The 20,404-nt window shown below is 40.1% G+C and overlaps 1 protein-coding gene across 2 annotated transcripts; it reads left to right on the forward strand.

Annotated features, from left to right (window-relative positions):
* The first annotated feature begins 85 nt into the window (after positions 1-85).
* On the forward strand, positions 86-19,959 carry LOC109961066 (protein FAM13A-like). 2 transcript variants are annotated; one of them, XM_020601631.1, is made up of 20 exons: positions 86-381; positions 936-1,137; positions 1,297-1,506; positions 2,203-2,383; positions 4,542-4,713; positions 5,803-5,909; positions 10,048-10,269; positions 10,507-10,573; positions 10,956-11,053; positions 11,849-11,906; positions 13,818-14,037; positions 14,226-14,475; positions 14,622-14,748; positions 15,105-15,186; positions 15,883-16,118; positions 16,354-16,437; positions 16,578-16,682; positions 17,065-17,279; positions 17,727-17,828; positions 18,279-19,959. In XM_020601631.1, exons 1-20 carry the CDS (start codon positions 352-354, stop codon positions 18,403-18,405), a joined length of 2,895 nt encoding a protein of 964 aa, XP_020457287.1. In that variant the 5' UTR covers positions 86-351; the 3' UTR covers positions 18,406-19,959. The 2 variants fall into 2 exon arrangements, with proteins under 2 accessions (XP_020457287.1, XP_020457296.1); XM_020601640.1 differs by having other exon boundaries at positions 86-229.
* The last annotated feature ends 445 nt before the right edge of the window (positions 19,960-20,404 follow it).

A 20,404-nucleotide genomic window follows, 5' to 3' on the forward strand; every position in this document is an offset into this window, starting at 1 on the left:
AGGTCACATGAGAACATGAAAATGCTTTAGCATCCAAATTGGCTTCTTCTTCTTCTGGCAACGTGACCACAGGTCGCCATGGCTACAAATTTGTCACGTGACTAGTAGCAACAGTTTCCAAGTGAGCTAGCGTTAGCGTTTTGGCGAAGAGTATGCTAACTTTACTCAATTTCAACAATCGTATTTTCTCTTATATTAAGCCCAAAACTGGGGTGTTGGAGCGATGGAGGTAATTATTCCCCGTACGTCAGATTTTGTGATGGTTACAGAGAGGGAAGCATCTTGTCGAGGACGGGAAAATAACATTTGCAAGTGAAAAATGGAGAGCTGTTTCAGTCTGCCGAGCTGAAAATGGGAGCAAGCGCCTCAGTATCACTCTGTGTAAGTTTAGCGAAGGGACTGTACTATTATATTCTTCTGTGTTTTCGAGTTAATTGAGTACATCTTGTGTAGGGCAGTTTTACCTACGAGCCCTTGTAAGAGCGGAAGATAACTTCGTTAGTTTTATCATCAATTGACTCCACAGAAAAAAAGACAGCTGTTGCTATAACATAAAACATGTCGTGTCTGGAGGAAATAATTAGTTAAAGTTAACCACATACCACTGCCTTTACTAATTAAATGCACATAAATGTCATGGCGTATTATCGTTTATCGAAGGGGTTGGAGCAGTTGTGTCCTGACTCCGTGCATAATTCAAAAAATATTTATAATAATTTTAATGCTAAGCATCTCACGTTTTTGACACTAACATGTATCACAGGGGTCCAGGTTAAGGACGCTCCAGTAAAGGATACCCCCAGTTCACATGGGCTTGAGATACAGGCCCACACTGTTTTTCTAAAACACACCTGATCATCCATAGTAAGGTAATAATGGAACAACTTGATTTGTTTACTTGAGTCAGTGCATGTCCTCTTTTGTCACTCATGCAGAGTGACCCTTCTTCAGTGAGAATCCTGAGGCCCAGTGCTAAGGTCAGCCCAGAGCCCATAGCTCCCACCCTGGTTTCAGAGCCTGAACGGACTGCTAGGTGTATGTTTGGTGTTGCCTTGGGAACACTCAGAGAGGATGGGCAGACAGTCTGTGGAATACCTCTTGTGTTAAGAGACATAGTGGACTTCTTGGATAAGAATGGTAACTGTTCTGTGACCCCTCTGCTGTTTTAGTGCTAGTTTTTATCCTATACGCCCCCTTCCTTCCTTCCCTATTTCTTTCTCTTGCTCACCCGATGCAAACCAATACACAAACATCACCTGTGTGTACTGACTGAATGTCCTTGTTTCCTTATCACAGGAATGCACCACAGAGGTCTGTTCCGTCTGTGTAGCTCTATTGTGCGGACCAGGCAGCTGAGACAGCGCTGGGACCGTGGAGAGAAGGTGGACCTGGAGCATGAGGGAGATGTCCCCACTGTGGCCTCGCTCCTCAAACTCTTTCTGCGGGAGCTTCCCACCCCTATAGTTCCTGAACTCCAACATAAACAAATGGTTTTAAGCCTCACAGGTACTGGGAAAGGCACCAGAAAATTATGCTGGACTAGCATTTTTGTAATCAAATTTCATTAATGTTTTCAGTATATAATTGCAGTCATAGTGCTTACGTATATTGGTGTTCCTTAGATTTGGCACCACTGAGCTCAATATTTCACTGTACATCTGGACCCCATTTGAGAACTATGGTACAGCCATTAAATTGCTGCAACTGGAGAGTGGCATAGTAGAGAAACTGCCTGTTGGCAAGCATCTGTCTGACTGAAGCATCCCTTTGCAAGGGGCTGAATCCCTAACTCATTCAGAAGTCATATTCTATAACTAGGTATCCTCTCTGTGGTGGAAGACAAGAGAAGTTGACGTGTCTTAAAAAGCTTTATGTAGAATATATATATGTGCACATACACACACACACAAGTGGATGTTTGAATTATTGTTAATTGTAAGTAAGATATGCAGCCAAAGAATCTAGCAAGATGTCTAGCAAAAAATCAAAAATAATTGCTATACTGTCATTTAAAGAAATCAGCAAAAATGAAAATCTAGACATTTAGAGTTTTTATGTTGGTATCCACTATATGGACAAATGTATTTTAAATTTAGATGACTGATTATTGTGGTGTGGATTCAGGATCATGATTTATGCATGTGTGAGACAGTGATTGAAGTGCTTCTTAAGAAGTATTCTGCCATTTTTGCTTATTTTTAGAATGTGCAGATGAGGTAGAGATGAACCGACGTTTAAAAGAAAATCTTCATCACCTCCCAGATGACAACCTCTCCATTTTGTCTTACCTCATCCACTTCCTGTCCAGAGTGGCTACTCACAGCCAATCAAATCACATGCCCATGGAGAATCTGGCAACCATCTTTGGGCCTTGTTTATTCCAGTAAGTTGCTGCTGTTATTGCTACATACAAATCTTCTCAAGACCAGCACTGGGACACAAGATTCTTCTAATCAAGTCAGTACAGTCAGGTCACACTCTGACATGAACTTTAAAAAAGGGCATTCTCTTGTATATACATTACATTTTAAAATGTTGTTTTCATGCTTTGTTTTAAGGAGAGATACATTTGAAGAGACTTCTCTAAAGTGTGCTCAAGAATAATTGAGAGTTCAAGATTATGGTCTCTCTTCAAGCTTGTCTTTGTCAGATCCACATGTAGAAACAAACCTTTGATTGTCCTGAGAGCAGCCTACTGTCTGGCCCAGTTCATCAGCCTAAGTAGTTTTGTGTCAGCTTCATTTTTCCACAGTTGCACTACTGGGAAATGGCTATGGATTGTAGTTGATAACACAAAGCATGACACACAAAGCGACAGTTAAAACATCAGGATATTGTTGGTTGCTTTTCCCCTCCCATTTACAGTGCTCTGCTGTGACTATAAACAAACAAACCGTCATCTGGGAGAAATACCTACATTTAGATTAGTGTTGTTTGAGTTACAGCCACTGTTGAAAGAACTTGGTATACTCACTAAACGCTGTTTCAACTATTTAACCATCACTTGATCTTTATGTAGTGTCCCGTGTTTTCTGCTGAAACGTAACGGCATATTGGTGGAATGTGGCGTTACTCATGCTGTGATGCTCTACATATGCTACGACAATTTCAGATGATGACGGCCAGAGGAAGAGAGGTTGGTGAGGGTGTGTGGCACCAGAGGCTTGGAAAAAGTTGGAGATGGGTTGTGGTTGTGGTAGCTACAGAGAGTTGGAGAACATCCTGTGCTTTCAGCGTCAGGTTCTATGGGCATTACAGCAGAGGAAGAGATGAATGATATAATGGCTTGAATAAATGACAGTGCTGCAAAAAAAAGCTATTTAGCCAAAATAGCTTTTAGGCAACATTTAAGTTCATTGGCAGTTTTATTGCTTTTGCAAGGATTTAATCCTGCTGCTATTAATTTATGATTAAATGACCTGTAAAGACAAGCAATGTAGCACATGTTCTTGCCACACAGCATATGTAACAACTTTTTTACAACAGCCCCTTCCCTATAACACAATGTCTGTCATTCAGCCCCTCTCTCAAAACAGTCTGTTGACCTTATACATCTATGTTTTAGGTTGGTTCTGTCCTGTCATTCCAGTTGGCCTGCCTGCCATGTAAAAACACATCTAATGATACTCAAACGTTTTACATTCTCTTACCTTGGTGTAGGCTATGTTAACCTTTACTTAATGTGCATACATTGGATAAGATCTTGAAAAAAGCCAAATATACTGAAAGCAAATAACTGCTCTCAGGTAAACATGGCATGAATTTTCAGTTTTTGTGTGAGATGGAATTTGAGATGAGAAGACCAGAAGCTGCATATAAATTGCAGAGAATAGTAAACATCGCTAGCACAATATCAGGAAAACTGCAGATGCAACTAAGTAAGAAATATGAATTCAATTTAATAAACAAAGATCAATATTATAAGTGATCCCTTTCGCACTTTGCTTGCACTTGCACTTTATGCTCTTACCCCCAGGGAGACGTCACAGACAAGAATGAGCCACCAGAAATATGTATGTCTTCTTTTCCTAATGCAATTAGAATGCTAAACACTAGCTTCCTAATTCACAGAAATGCAGCCTTTCTTTTTTTCATTTTACCATTCTCACTATGTCTAATACTATTCTTATTATTATCGCTCTTATTGTATCATCCATTTTGTAAAATCTTTTGTGTTGTTTTCTAGTATTGTCTTCTGTTGTTGTTGACCATGTGTTGTTTCTGTGAGGTTAAGCTGAAGACAGATTTCCAAAGTGGATAAGAAAGATCATAATATATCTCTGAAATAAAGACGTTGCCAACATCAGAGTGAAGCTTTGCAAGGGTTTACAGCCCGGCTGTTTATTTTTGTCGGTGTTGGGTTTTGAGTCACCTTATGCAGTCTGACCAGTTCATCAGGATGATGTATATGCCTCCTTCCACTAGATGGAGCCCTTCTCTGTTGTGTTTATTACAACACTTATTAGAGGACTGTTTTGAATGCACAGCACATAATACATGTGGCATTGTGCTGTTTCCCTCCCAACCTGTTCTTTACGCAGTGTTCCAGTAGGACCCAGGATGCTAGAGGAGCAGAGTATGTGTAATGCCCTGTTGCTTCACCTTCTCCGGCATCAGAAGGTTCTCCTTCCAGTCGTAGCTGAGGGCACAGTGGCCAACTCGATCACCGCCTCCTCACCCCCTCCCCCTCTCTCTGCATTGTTGCACTTTGAGGTGAACCATATATATTTTATTCCATTTGACAGAAATGGTTGCATCATTGATTGAATTTTATGGTTTGTCTTTATACATATTGTGCCTGCATCAGTATCCCACTATTGATGTAGTCAAAGCACATTCCAGCAAATAGAACAGTTTTAACTTCAGGGCCAGTTATGTCAGCTGTTGAACTCGTGTACTATGTACCAGCTGTCTGCAGCTTGTGAAACCTCTTTCACTTCCCTCAAAAAGATCTCATTTACAAAGGTTCTGAACATTTTTTCATCCCTGTCATCAACAGTAACATTGTTTATAGATATTTCTTTTGTATTTGGTTGCGGGCTGTTGGAAAACATTATCAGAATCAGAATCAGCTTTATTGGCCAAGTGTGTCGGACACACGAAGAATTTGACTCTGGTACAGCAGCTCTCTCTGCATGTACATATCCCCATGCAAGGGGCAAGTAAACAGTAAACCAACATAAGGCTGTGTAGTATAACAAAATAAACAGTATTAACAAGCAACATATACCTTTAAGTATATACCTGTAAATTAAAAGTGAGTGTTGTTTGTGGCTGTTTTTTTCTTTTTGGGGTTTTTTTTTTTTGTGACATTTCAGTCAGTATATTCAGACCTGTAATGAACACTGTTGCCACCGCTAGCCACTGTAGACTGGGAATAAGTGCAGCTTTTTAGCCTAATCTTAAACTGACCTCAGTTCATTATTTTTTTTGTCAGTTCATCCATCCATCAATTTTCTTCCACTTATCTGGTTCCAGGTTGTGTTAGTTGATGAATTATATAATCTACAGCTGGGAGGTACTGACAAAAATTTGGCATACATCAGTGTCAATAAAGTCATACTCTTATTAAATAATTACAGACATTATTGTCTCTGCTGGTTTCCCATCATTCTGGTACTCTGGTACGACAGAGGAAACCTTTTAAAGTTACTTTCAGTGTGGTATTGACAAGTCTTAAGTCTTATTTAATTTGTTGAACACTGTAGACGGTAAAAAGCAGATAATGGAAAAAGAAATGCTTGGAGCTTTTTGTTGATCTAATGGTGTGCGCATGTGTACGTGTGTGTGTTTCCTTGGTAGAGTCAACCCAGCAGCCGTCAGACAGAGCCAGGTAGCGTGGACAGTTTGGAGAGAGAGACCACCAGTGTCTTCAACCAAGCAATACAGATGCACTCTCAATTCAACAGGTACTGTCATCACCTTAACATCAGTTAGATGGATCATTTAAACTGCTATGTCAATGCAGCTGTTTAAGAACAGGTTCTTTCCTGCCTGATTCAGTTGAATCAATGTAGTCAGTGATGTATTGTGAATATACACAAACCTCTTGTCCTGGGTGTGTAATTAGTAGCTGAACGACCTTTTCCCTATATCGTTTCAGACTATACTCGGCGTTGTTTAGTCAGTCGTGAGGTTGGTGGTTGTATTAACTCATTGAAGTCACTAAGAGTTACCTTGTGTTGCTTTGTTTTATCATTGTCAGACAGTCCAAATTCTTCTCAGGAAACCCTAGCTTTTCATTGTTGATGCACATTTTATGGGATGTGCTTCCATCAGGAAGTGAATAAAGAGCAAGATTTTAGATTATTGCTATGATGTGGTCCTTCAAACAGCCTTGGTTAAAGTTTAAATGTTCAGGTTATTCATTTAATAGTCTAGGGCTGTTTGCTTTCTCTTCACTAATGATATCATGGTCGGTAGGGGCAGGATGCAAGCAGTTAAAAAGATCTTCTTTTAAATGCAGGTGGTAACACCATCCTGCAGTCAACAGGAAGAGGTGGTGTTGCTTGTACAGCTCAGTGGCCGTTCAGTCTAATTGCAAGTAAAAATAGCATCACACGTTTGCTGCTGGAAGGAGCAGAGAAGTAGAATAATGGCAGAGTGGTCCTTCAGATAGAATCTACATACTAATGACTGTCTGCTTGTGGAGAACTTTTCCTACCCAGAACTCAGACATAGACATGAAATTATATGCCTTCTACATTTGGCTGCCCCCGCTCAGCATGTGACATGACATTCGCATGCACTGATTAAATTGAGGCTGTCACGTGTATATGAATACAGTTGTGCATCAGGTAATTTAATTTGTTTGTGTATGAATGGAAGTTCTGTGTTCTTGTTGTCATTTTAAGAAGATATGGATTGTGGTTCTGTTTATGTTGTGACCAAAAAGATCTGGCTCAGAGGAATTCAGGCTAATGAAGATGTTGTTTCTAAATGACTGAGGTATTACTAATAAAATCCATGTGAACTAAAGATGGGAAATGAAGGCAACAGGAATATTCAAAGGGCTGCATGGTGGCTCGATGCCAGACTGACCAGACCATAATTAATCTATCCACATGTCGGTTTAAAAAGGAGTCATTGGCAGATGTAGTCATTCAATCCTAAAAGGTGGCATGGCACGTGCAGTGTGTGAGTCTCTCCCAGCTGACATGAGAAAGGGTTGTTGATCATCCAGCTGATGGCATAGCAACGCACCGGCAGACACATCCATCTATTTGTTTCTACCGCTCACGTTGACACAAAACACTGCTCCTAGCTGACCACCTGCCAATTATCTTTCATCTGCCATGCTTCCCTCAGCTTGTTTAATAAAATCTGACACTGAGGCAATATCTCTGTAGCCCAGAGCAAGAAAATGTTAATCAGTGTAAAATGTGGAGTTCTTATTCAGGCATCGGGTACCCTCTGTAGGCACGTACATCATCTCAGGTCATTTCATGCAAGATGCCACATGTGGAAGCAAAAGCTGTACCAAGCTGGTTTCATGTGTTCTCACCACATATTTGTTTTTTAGCACTCATGGGGCAAACATTACCAGTCATTTCTATTTAACAGCTTCCCACTCTCATCAGTTTAGTAGGCAGAAGATGTTGCATCATTCCATCTGTCTTTCTAGATATAATATATATCTGAATCTAAGACACACAGATTTTTCCTTATTAGTCCAAGCCCTGTTTGTTACAATGAAAGAGGTTTAGATTAAATAACTACAGTAAATGTTGAAAAAATATATTTTGTTCTAGTTTTTATTTATTACGGTTATGCCAAGGGCATCAATACAGGATCCAGAACACACAACCATATTTCTCATGGTTGGTTTGTTAAAAAGCTCTGATGTAGCTTTATTTGGTAAAAACAAGTAAGAATGGGGCAGTTATTTGCTTCTACATGTCAGACTGTGATTTGTCACTGAGATGTTATGCTTCCTCCAAGCATATCTGGCATTTGCATGCTGTTTTGTCTGGACCTCTATGCTTTCCACTAACGTCAGAGTCCATATTGATTCTAGTCTAATTATACCTACAAATTATCTATTTTCTGCCTCATACCGGTTACACAAGATATGTCAAAAATATAGATTGAACTATAACAGAAAGGACAGAGTGTTTTCAGACAGCCACTTAGTTCATTTTACAATGAAGGTTCATTTTATGCATTTCTATTCTCAGCAAATCTATACAGAGTATGTAGATCAAAAATTATCTCATAATGGAATTTGATGGTTGATTCACATGAATAATTTTCCCAGTGTAGTCACATTTTTTAAAATCAGTGAACTTGTCAGCAGTAATTCTGAGGCATATCAGAGTTTAAACTAATATATGAGTAGGAATCTATGTAGCCTAGTTCTGTGCACTCTTGTATTTATTTGTTAGTTCATGTGTATTTTGTTGTCTTTGCCTCTCCAGACCTCCTCCACCTATTTTACAGTGCTAAAACTGGAATTCTGGACCCTAAATATGACTTAGTGCTGCTGTACAGCACTTCAAATGCACATGTGCTTGCAAGGAAGTGTGTGTGTGTGTGTGTGTGTGTATGCGTGCGGTGGCATGGGTAATTGAAGGGGCTGGGTCAGCTGTCTGCCTCAGGATGTTGATGACCATCAAGTCTTCATCATCTGTGCTCTCCTTTCTTTAATGTGTTTGGCTCTATGTCCTTCCAAAGGGGCAAGCTGTCAGATGTAGTCTGTATGCTAGACTGCTGTGAGTTTAGATGTTTCGACAGAGGATGCTCTCTTGTCTCATCTGCTTCAGCATCTGTGACAACAACCATGCTTCTGCAATCCTCCAAAAGTGAGTAAGCTAATGCAAGGCAGTCTTAGGCCCAGTGAAGAAGTGCAGATCTTTTACAGGAAGAGACCTAGACCTGGCCTATGTTAAGGTGAAGGATGTCTGAGGAATAGAAACTTAAAGTAGAAATGTAATTCATTGTGAAAATGCAGGCTGATGGCTGCTCAGCTTATTCTATGACTAATAGCCTGAGCAGCTATCATTAGACTCTTCCTGCTGCTGTACTGTCCCATCTGTTCTAAAGTCATACACAGCTTTGAGCAAGTATATGATTGATGGGCTGTTTTTGGTTCACATGGCAAATCAGTACTGCTTGTTTTTGCTGAGAGTAACTCATTAGAGCTTCATGAGACATATTGTAGTGTAGCATTAGATTAAGCACTGTTGATTCGTGACCTGCTGGATGTTTTTGTTTGCCAAGGTACCTGGTGCAGAGGCAAACTGGGATTAATAGCTGGACATTCCAGCTTAATTTATTTTAGCACTGTGAAATGTAGATTTTATATGACTTGTATTGCTGCTAACAACATGAATCCATCTCATTTATTCCAGTGTCATTTTCCAAATGTTTTTAATGGTCTACTGATTTGGTTGGAGTTGTTATTCTTTCATTACTGTCTTCAAATTTGTTTATCATCATTCATGTATCGTAAAGGTCATCCTTGATGTTTGACCTTCATCTTTCTAACTCATTTCTTTTCATTTTTGTCTTTCTCTCCTCCTGATATTTTGCTGTTTTCACCTTTTTGGTAACACTTACTCCTAAGGCATCATTTATAGAGGGTTTACCATTTGTAATATATGGATTAAAAACATTATTAAATGGTAAATAAGTCTTTTATTAATTCTGTATAGAACAGAAATAAACCATAAATTTAAAAAAACAAAACTTTTAGGTTGCCATGTTGTGACCAGTCCCTTTGCCTAGTATTTGTCTTTCTCTGGTCTTTATCACACTGGACGTTGTTTACACTGGGCCATTCAGCCATAGTCTTCTGCATAAAAGGGCCAGAAACATCTGGACCAAATTCAGTTTATTATCAATTTATCAACTAATTTAAACATCAGATGAATTAACATTTGTAGCTACAGAGAATATTTGTCTTACTACTGAGTAGTTTCTAACCACGATATAGCCATTACTGTCAACTTATAAATACTTTATAAAGGATGCCCCATTAGTAAGAGGTATTTCCTTTTCTGCTCATTTCCTCCAACCCTCCCTCACTCTCTTTGTGTCTCTCTACAGTCCTGACACACTGCAGCAGGGCTGTGAAACTAGTTCTGACGTCAGTGCTGACATTCAGAAGCTGATTACAGACCAGGAGGCTTTGGAGAGCAGTGAAAGAATGGAGCCAAAGTGTCTGCTCTCCTGTAACGCTGACCCAGGGACAGCACAGCATCCACAACAGAGCGGACCATCTAGCAGCATCCAAGGGGAGCCACCGGAGCTGGAGTGTACCATGCAAGGGTGAGCGCCTTTCCTGTTTGTCTTCCCCTTTTTCCAAATACAGATGATATCTTCTCCTTAAACAGTTTGACAAGAGGGTTTTTAACATAATTTTGAGAGTATAAGACATATGTACCTCTTTAGTTCCTTAAATTTGTTTTCATCAGTTTTTATTAATGCAACATGTTGGTATTGTATAGCTTTTTGTCTTTTTGTTGTTGTTTTTTTACAGTTTAATGAGTTTTTATTTGTCAACAGGACCTTTGCTGAGATGCCACCATTCACCTCCATACTGAAGGGGAAAGATGAGGAAGAAGTAGACAAGGTAGAGGAGCAAAGAACACCTTTCTCACCCATGAAAGAAGTGTTCAACACTGTGCATTGTTGATTTTCTCATATTTCTAGCTCTCATACTCTTTGTTGTTGGCTTTTGTTGTTTTCTTTCACATTTTTCTTCTTCTCTCCCATTTTCAACCACATAAGAGTTCTCAGTTAGCACTCAAAACATCTAGCTTAATGTCTAGATCTACAGGAATGTGGTAAAACAGTGTACAGACAGCTGGTGCTTCCTGCATATGCTGACACATTCAGTCTGGAGTGTGTAGTATTAAAGCAACAGAGCACAATTTTTCTTTTAAAGTTTAAAGTGTAAAAATGTGTTATCTCATTAGATGTCCATTTATGTGACATGAATTAACTTTTTTCAGGCTTCTCCAAATGCAGACCAAACATCGTCTGTTTCAAACTGCTGCATAGCGAATCAGTTAGAGAGCAACACCCAAACACAGCTGCGCGACACAGAGAGGTGAGAGAAAAGCTTCTGCATGACAATTAAACAAGATATTTAGTTGCATTTGTGTTTTTCCTCCTCTCTTTCTGCTTTGTTCAGTTTTCATAACATATTTGTCCATAGTTTGTCTAATATGACATTTAAATAACAAAACATCCACCTGATTTCACACTGTCCTTTAGCAGATATTTGAAATTTTACAAAGATTCAGATATAACCACAAATCAAAGGTGTATGCTCTTATCTCATTACATTTAATCTGATTATTTTGGATGCTATAATTGTTTTCATCCCCCACTATTCCTGCTCGGTTCCTCTCAGTTCAGCTCATCTCTTAGCCCTGCAGTCAGTTGAGAAGTAGGTTACTGGAGCAGTGTGCCGCTCACAGTCATGGTTTTGTTATGGTTCCAGTTTATATAACACTGAGTTGCCACAGGAGCAGGTCAACAGGCTAGATTAGCTCGACCTAGCATGGCGGCATGCTGAAATTCTATTTGCTGCCTCCAGGACAGGTCATCTCAGTTAGGCTTTTTTAACATCAGACATGAATGAGCCATAACCTTAGTGGCAGGGCCAGATGACCAATTACCCTCAAAGCTACACAGAGTGCTGGGCAGTCTTTCCTGTGAGCAGATTTGATACAACATTGATTATAAATGCATTCAGAGTATGGTGTGTAATAGTCATATGGACTGGGATCTTGCCAGAGGGAGAAACAGTGTTGATATAAATAATGTGAGGATTTATTTTAACAATACTTATTGTGCTATTATTGTGTTTGCCTGTTGTTAATAGAATTTTGTTTTTCAGACTGCTGTACTCTATGGAGCACAAGACAGAAGACAAAATCAAAGTGTCTGAGTGGCAGGTAAACAGACCTTTCTGAAGCCCATGGCTGCCGTCTCCAATTTATTTGCATGGTTGATTACTTAAAATTTAGTCACTGATAGCCAGGTTTGAGGCTTTTAGCCATTGGCTTGCGAGCTAGCTAATGCACCTAACAACCCAACACTGAGATTCAAATTTTAGATAGACAGGTATTGAGTAATAACACCAAGAGTGACATTCACAGGGGTTACTAGAATATCCATAATAAATGATGATTTTATTTAGTAGTGGCTAACAAAAACATTTAGGATGCCTTGTCTAATTCTGAGGGGCACACGCAACTAGGTGATGGTAACAGTGATGGTCAGTGCTTTCCACTGTGGGGCAATGAGTTAAATTAGGACGTATATTACAGTTGGCATTTCTGGAGGAAACTGTTCAAGCTATTGATTAAATAAAACAAACTTTGTAGATAAAAGGAAAATAATCATCCACTTATACAGCATGCGTCATTGTAACCACGTTTTTGTGTGTGCCCACATGTCAATAAATTGGCTTCTGGAAAGAGATCTCATCTGTGCGTATGCTGTTTCTCCCTTTAGGGGAGACGAAGAGGAGGAGAGGGAGAATATAGTGGTTCTCCTGACATGCACAGTGATTGCACAGGCAGGAACAACAGCTATGACGCAAGTTCTCCTTCCCCATTGCCTTTTTAGCTACACTGATTAACACATTTTTGTGGAATGACAGTATCTAGACAACAGGACCACTGATGCCTCCAGCGATTGTGTTTGTGTGCCCGTGTGTTTATTTGCACACATCTATATGTAATCCTAGGTGTGAGCTTGCCTGCCTCTGGGGGTTTTGCTTCAGTAATAACAACGTCACCACCACCACCTCCTCTGTGTGACGCACAAACCAATGTTGTCTTTTTTTCTGTTTTCAGTTGTTTTTTTTTTTTTTATTGAAATGCCAAGCAGGGTAAGGATTCGTGGTGATAATGCTGAGAATGATGTCAGAGCATGTAAATGAACTGCTTTATATTCCTGCCTCCTCACTGAGCTCAGGATGTTTTTGTGCAGCTAAATAAGAAATATAAATCTTTTTTTTTCTTTTTTTCCACTCTCCATAGCAGCATCAGAGTTCATAGCATATACACCCACTTACACACACGCACAAGGCAAACAGCTACGTGACTCTCTGCAGCTCCATCAAACGGACTCCTTAGCTCATTCTGACAACGTTGCTATGGAAACAGCGCGTCATATACACTGCCTTGCTCCTTGCTTGCACACAGCCCCCACATCACACTCCCCGACACGAATGGTATTCCCGCTGCATGCCTTCTTCCGTGCATGGTGAAAGATCGATATGGAAAAATGCCATTAGAAGGAAAGACCATATGGATTTAGGGATTCTCTTGAGGAGCTCTGCTATACTCTCATCCAATTACACACCCAGAAACACACTGATCAGGTGATCTGGGAATCACAGTGACACTTTTAATAGAATTACAGCATGTTGCTCATCAGGGATCCCACGCTGGATGCTGATGCACGTTAGGGATCTGACTCACTGACTGACAAAAGTGAGCGGGATTCACGTTTAGCTGGTTGAATGCCTGTCTGGCTGGATCTAGTCACACCAGAGACCAGAGGAGAGCTACAGCAGAGGAAAGCCTGTTTTTTGTAATCACCATTTTTTCTTTTGTAACTGACTGGGAGCCTTGCAAGATCAAAGATTTGCTTGTTTTTTGAGAAGCGAAGCTTGCTCCTCACATTTCAACCATCCTTAAAGTCAGCCTTCTTTTAGATTAGTCTGCCTCTCAAGATTCCTGATCAGCATGTGAAATGCTGAAGACTCCTTACATGCAACCTACGATACATCGTTCTGACTTCTTCTGCCTCTGATCATCTGCATCCCTGAAGTCATGTTCTGCTTCTGTTTCCAGAGCCCCTCCCTCAAACTTCAAGCCCTGGAGGCTGTAGAGACTGACTTGGGGCCCCCTCCAGTACCAGTAGACCCCCTAATTCAGGATAACCTTCCTGCTCTGCAGCAGCCTGTTTCTCCTGATGAGCAGAGCCTGTATTTAACCCACAAGCTGCTCCTCCATTCGACACCACCACCACCAACTGACCAGGATCAGCACATGGTCAGCTCATCACAGCCTGGTAAGACGATGATGATGTCCTGATACACTGAAATTATAGGATTAGGTTGTTTTTTTTCCCCAATATACACTGTTAAGTATTTCCCCTTGTTTCTGTGGGGCAAAGAGAAACTGATATAATCTAGCAGACATGAAATGGGAGAAACACAAAAATAGATTTGTTAATATTTTGTCTTTTCTCTTTTGCAGTATACACAGCCTCCCCTCATTCATCAGAATCCAGTTCTGTCATCTCCATAGCCAGTCTTTCTGAGGAAATTTCAGAAGGGGACACCCTGCAGAGCCCACCAGACACTAACATGAGCCCCCTACTCTCTCACTTTACATTGTCTGACTGCCCTGTTCCTTCACCGCGCTGCCACAGTCTCAGCCACAGCCTGCGCTACAACTTAGACCCTGATACAGCCCCTTCGCCACCGTGCTCACAGCACATGCGCATGTAAGTCAACTGTTTGCTCCCTGACTTTATTTGGGAATAGTGGCTCAATGTTAATTAGTTAAATGCATGTTGTAAGTATCAGTCCTGGATCCATATACAGAATGTCAGAAGTTTAAGTGGATAAATGTGCAATTTTCCATCTCAAGGGCTCGCTGTAGCACAGCATTAGACGAGGGCTCTGTCTCCATCTCAGTGATCAACAGACACATCCACACCTTGAGGAAGAGGATCAGGCATTTTGAGGAAAGCTTTGAACAGGAAAAACACTACAAGGTGAGGAGGAAAATCAGAGCTGGATTATCTTGTGATTCATGATTGGACTCAGAACTGTTTTTCAAGAGCATGCCTGACTGGGTTTGTTAGTGATGTTTCAGTTCAAAGCTGATGCTGTTGACGCCAACTACAAATTCTCATGCTAGAATGAATTACTCCCTCTACTGGTAGATTAGAATAGTTACAGTTTGTTATGCAATGATCTTAGTCAACTGGTTGATAGTGCTGCTGCAGCACAAAAATTATTGGTAAATATGGAAACTACCCAGATTTGATACAAAGGGCTAAGAAAAACATCATTTTGCAAGAGACAAGCCCGTGTTGTGTACATGAGTTTGTTTGTTATTGTTTTTCAGCCGGCACATAATGACAAGACAGCTCATCCAGAGGTTGCCAGACTGATGAAGGAGCTCATGAAAAGTCGCAAGCAGCTTAAAGGTCAGTTATAATATATCCCACTCAACACATGAATTAATGATTGCAGTGGTGGAAGAAGTATTCAAATTTTTTTCTTAAATAAAAATACAGAGGTATTAGCATTTAAATATAGTTAATGTCTCAATACTCATTCAGCAGAAAAATTGGCCCCTCTTAGGGATATTATGACAATATTAGATTATTAATGATGATGCATCGGTGCATAAGTACCATTTTTATGTTGTAGATGGTCAACAGGGACCTAGTTTATAGTTAGTTTAGTCAAAAGCCAAATGGTTTGGAGCCACTGACGTAATTATGGATAATCTGTATTTATTGAGCTTATTGTGTGTGTTTTCTATGTAAAATCTTACTCTTTAAAGGATCTATAGCTGTCAGATACATGCATTAGAGTAAAAAGTACAGTATTTCCCTCTGAAATGAGATGGTGTGGAATTTGAAAGTAGTATAAAATGGAACTAGTCAAGTAAAGTGCAGGTGCTTCAAACTACAGTTTAAAACAGTACTTGAATAAATATACTTAATATATTTTCCCCACTAAAGTAAACATGCATCAACAACTTGATGAAAGCAATTTTGGAATTGTAAACAAAAAGAAATGCACTTTGTGGTTTAACCAGAGAACCAAAGTTCTAGGTTCACACAATTCCTGTTGCCATGTCATCATTTTTTTCTGACCTGCCTTCTTCCCTTCAGAGCTGAAGTTGAGACAGTCAGAAGAAGTGAGACTAAGAGGGCAGGGAGGTTTCAACCCACCAACTGAAACATGCAGGACCTTTAAAGACCAGAAGGAGGCAGCAATAAGAGGAACTGAGCTGCAGCACCTTTACAACAACAGCAACACCAAGCCAAATGTGGAGGACACTGTGAACATGATAACCAACAGACTGAAGGAGAGACGGCGAGAGCTGGGCCTGCCCGACAGCATCAAGGTTACTATTACAGAAATGCACTCACCTCACACACACAGTCATTGTTATATATGTTTGGTGGTCAGATTCCCTGGGTTGGGAGGGAGAATGTGTGGGTTATTGACCCTGGATAAGTAAAGCAAAGAAAACGACGTATGCTTATTCACTTGATAGTTAAACTGGAACTGTAGTAATTTATTAAGTTGGGCAGTTGAATTGATCAGCTGTTACATTTTCTCTGTGTCTACATGTTCAGGAGATGTCCCACTTCCAGATGACTATGGAGAAGACTAGCATGCAGAAGTGTTTGCTGCACTATGAGAGTCTGCATGGACGACCGGTAAGCCTAGACAGTTCTTGAGTAGTTTTGTTTTCTAACCCCTGTCATTATACAGCATTTGCTTCTTTCTTTCTATGTGGTATACTACCAACTATAACAAGGTGTTTTCTGCTTGTCTCTTTCTTCCTGTGTGTCTTCAGAGCACTAGGCAGGAGCGAACTCTGATGAAACCTTTCTATGATCGGTACCGACTTCTCAAGCAGCTGCTGTTCTCTTCTGCTGCCTCAGCATTTATTACGCCTATTGTGAGTAACCCAACATTGAATAATGAATTTTACTTAAGAAATAGTTGGGATGTAGATGTAGATAGGGAGGAGATCTCCAGAACTTCATAATGTGTACTGTCTGCAGCTGACCATGCAGAAGAGTGAAACTCTGCTGCTCTCTAGTGTCCAGATACAAGAGCTATATTAAACTATTGTGAAATGCTGAAGTTCACTGAGCAAAATAAATGGTGGCAGGAGAGAATGCTGAAACTAATAACGGTTTCTTGGCATCTTGCTGTTATCAGCTAATGAATTTAAGCTCTTATCAGTTCAAATAGACCTAGTATAGATAAAGACAAAGCATTGTTGCTCTCTGATCTTGCATGGTTCCCTTCATCTCTTTGCTTGTGTGCCTACATAGGAGGAGGAAGAGGGATCTGATGAAGAACATCCCAAACAGCAAAGCCCCAGGCAGCAGCCACTCTCGCTGAAACCTCCCAGGTGTGTGTCCTCAGATGAATCGCTGCATCTGCATTCCCTAGAAATGTCTGAAACACCTCTGGTGTCCCCACTGGAGGAGGTCAAGAGTTTTCAGCCACAGATCATCACCATGGCAACACTACATGAAGCATCCAGGTACAGTTGGTTTGTGATGTCTAGTTTATTTTAACACATTACTTGTTGAATTATATGGTTTTGGTATTAGTTGAACTATAGCCTCTTTTATTGTTATTTAGCTTCATATATCCTTTAATCTATTTGTTGTCAGCACTGGGGTTAATTTGAAACTATATTTGATAAGGACTCTTATTTGTTTTCTGACTGTCTGAAGGCAAGTTTCCCAGTGGCTACAGTCAAAGGCATGGCAGAAAGTTCGCTGCCTTTGAAAAGTGAGACAGACTGTTGAAATTAGAACAGTGTTTCATGGTGCTCCACTCATTTCTTCACACAAAAAGTGACAGGATGGAAAATTAGAGGTTGAGAGAAAACTTCAAATCCTGCTTACTTTCTAACATCTGCAACACTTTCAAAATTGCGCACAAAAGCAGTTGATAAATCTGTTCTTTGATTCTTTCTTCACAGATCAGAGTTACTGGATCACCTCAGGCTGGCTCGATTAGAGAAACGGAGACTTCATCAAGCACTCAAAGAGTTTGAGGATCATTTCTACATGCAGACAGGCAGGTAAAGGTTGCGCACACACAACACACAGCACATCCAAACTATGTGGCTTTTGAATTTTATTTGACCTTTTAATAAACTTGGAACATTTGGTTTCCAACAATGCCTTGTGAAAAACAAAGAATAAACATCCACAAAAGAAATTCCATTGTAATGGTATGGCAATGTAATGCACACTCACATAACGTTAATACCACACAGGGAGCTCAGGAAAGAGAGACAGCGAGATAGACATTTGCTTTGAACTGTACATGTTAGTCCTCCAACATACGTTTTTTTTTTAAATTTTTTTATTATTACAATACACATTGTACAAAGCTATCCGAATAAGGCAACATAGGGACTATCAACCAGTTTTGGAAGCTGCTGAAAGTTGTTTGGAAACTACAAAAAAAAAAAAAAAAAAGTTCTGCCTTTTGTTTGCATTTTATTTCCTCTGTGTATTCTTAACAGGGCTTGTCAGAAGGAGGACCGTGGGCCTATGGCAGAGGAGTACTGCCAGTATAAGAACCTCAAAGTGAAGCTCCGTTTGCTGGAGGCCCTGCTCAGTAAACAGCAGGACTCAACAAAGACCAGCTGAGTTATCTCACAGTGGGACTTGTATGTAACTTATCAGGAACATGTCATTTCTGAGATAGTGGGTGGAGAAGCTAGTGGTGAGTCCAGTCCTTTTTTTTCCCCCATTCAGTGCTTATTATGTTGATTACTGAAGCACATTGCATTCACCAAAGGAAAAAAAAAAAGTGAAGGATCTTTTCTTGTAATTATGAGATAATGTGGGGGTAGAACCTCACGGAGCTTTAATGAATTCTTTAGTATCAAAATAATTCAGTGATGGTTGTCAGTACATCCAATAGCACATAGCAAAAGTGAACTGTTAATAGCTAATTTGGAATATTTATTGTTCCAAAATGTAAAATATAGGCCAAGAACAGGTTTCAAAACAGCTGCCTATCTACATGTACCGGGCAGGAGTTGGAAAGATTTAAAACCTGCTTGAGAACATTGGGGTTTTAAGATTCTGAGACTGGTATTTATGCAATTCTGACAGCACATCCAGTATATAGCAAAATTAACCACTAAAAGCTAGTTCCGTGTTCTTAGTGTTCCAAAAAGTATACAAATATACAGTAACATAAAAATGGCACACAAGCTGCAGCTCACAGTAGCTCATATTTATGGCTATGGCAACCTGGTATTTAAGCTCATTCATTATATAGACAGTTTAGACAAATCAGGAAACCTTAGGAGTGTTGGATATTTTTGGGGATTTTGTTAACGATAAGCAGACAATATTTTGTATCTGCTGTTTTTAGTCTAGACTGTATTTGTGTGTGTTTTGGAATACTAAGTACACTGAATCAGCTGCTCATTTTGCTATATACTGTTGGATCTGCTGTCAGAATTGCATAAATACAGAAAAAATCTTAAAAATAGCATTCTGAATCTTTCAATGTCCTACTCAGCACAGGTATATAAAGAGTTGCACTGTAGGCAGCCTTGTTGATGCCCAGTTATAGCCTATATTTGTTTACATTTTGGAGCAATAAGTATGCAGAATTAGTTATATACTATTGGATGCATTGTAACTATCACTGAATTACTTTGATACTAAAGAACTTGTTAAAACCTAATTTTCAGGCAAGTTCTGCAGCATTTCAACTCTTGCATTATCTTGTAATTCTGAGAAATAAAGGCATGCATGATAAGATAAGATTTTCCAATTTGGTGAATACAATGTGCTTCTGTAGTTGATGCATCTAACATGAAGAAAATGGTGATGGAAATTGGTGACAATGCTGGGAGGTTTTGAGTTCCCAAAACAAATCCCTTGACAAATCATGGATATCTAATGTAGCAAGTATGTTATGTAGCACTAATTAATGTCAAAGATGACTAGCTGTAACAAATTGATGTTGGTTACATATTAGTAATGTAAGACTACTGTATGTAGATTATGGCGCTTCAGTGTTTCCTCTAGGTTTGGGGTGGGGTGGGGGCGCGGCGCAGAAATGTTCTAAAGTCTTCAACCAGTAGTGTATGTGAGAAACAGAAACCAGTAAAAGTTCAAAATGTGTCCCTATACAGCCGGTGGATAGCTCAGTGGGTAACACCACTGACTTTGGTATGGCAAGTTGGGGTTCGATTCACTGTCGGGGCACAGCGTCAGCTTGGGCCCTGAGGCAGGGCCCTTAATGCTATCCGCCTAGCGAGGTACTACACAAAAGCTACAGCTAGGAGGAGACAGGACGCCAGGAAACGGGGGAGAGATATCATCCTCCCCCCAATCGGAGATTGACTATCGCAATATTTGGTTTCTCTAGGATCATGACTAATGTGAAGTAGTGAGAAAGGTGTAATGAAGGCTAGTAGCCAGGAAAGTGTAGGGACAAAACGGAGTACCTCCTGAAACCAAGCAAGCTGATATACAGGATAAAGGCGTGATGAAGAAAGGAGGCACACAGAGGGTGGGAGACCAGATCCCCAGCTTAACCTTTTAATAAGACAAGTTACTAGTAGTAAAAAGTAAAGCCATGGATCCTCTCTCCCTCTGTGTGCCTCCTTTCTTCATCACACCT

The sequence above is a fragment of the Monopterus albus genome, unplaced genomic scaffold, assembly GCF_001952655.1.
Source record: "Monopterus albus unplaced genomic scaffold, M_albus_1.0 scaffold3.1, whole genome shotgun sequence".
Classification (NCBI taxonomy): Eukaryota; Metazoa; Chordata; class Actinopteri; order Synbranchiformes; family Synbranchidae; genus Monopterus; species Monopterus albus.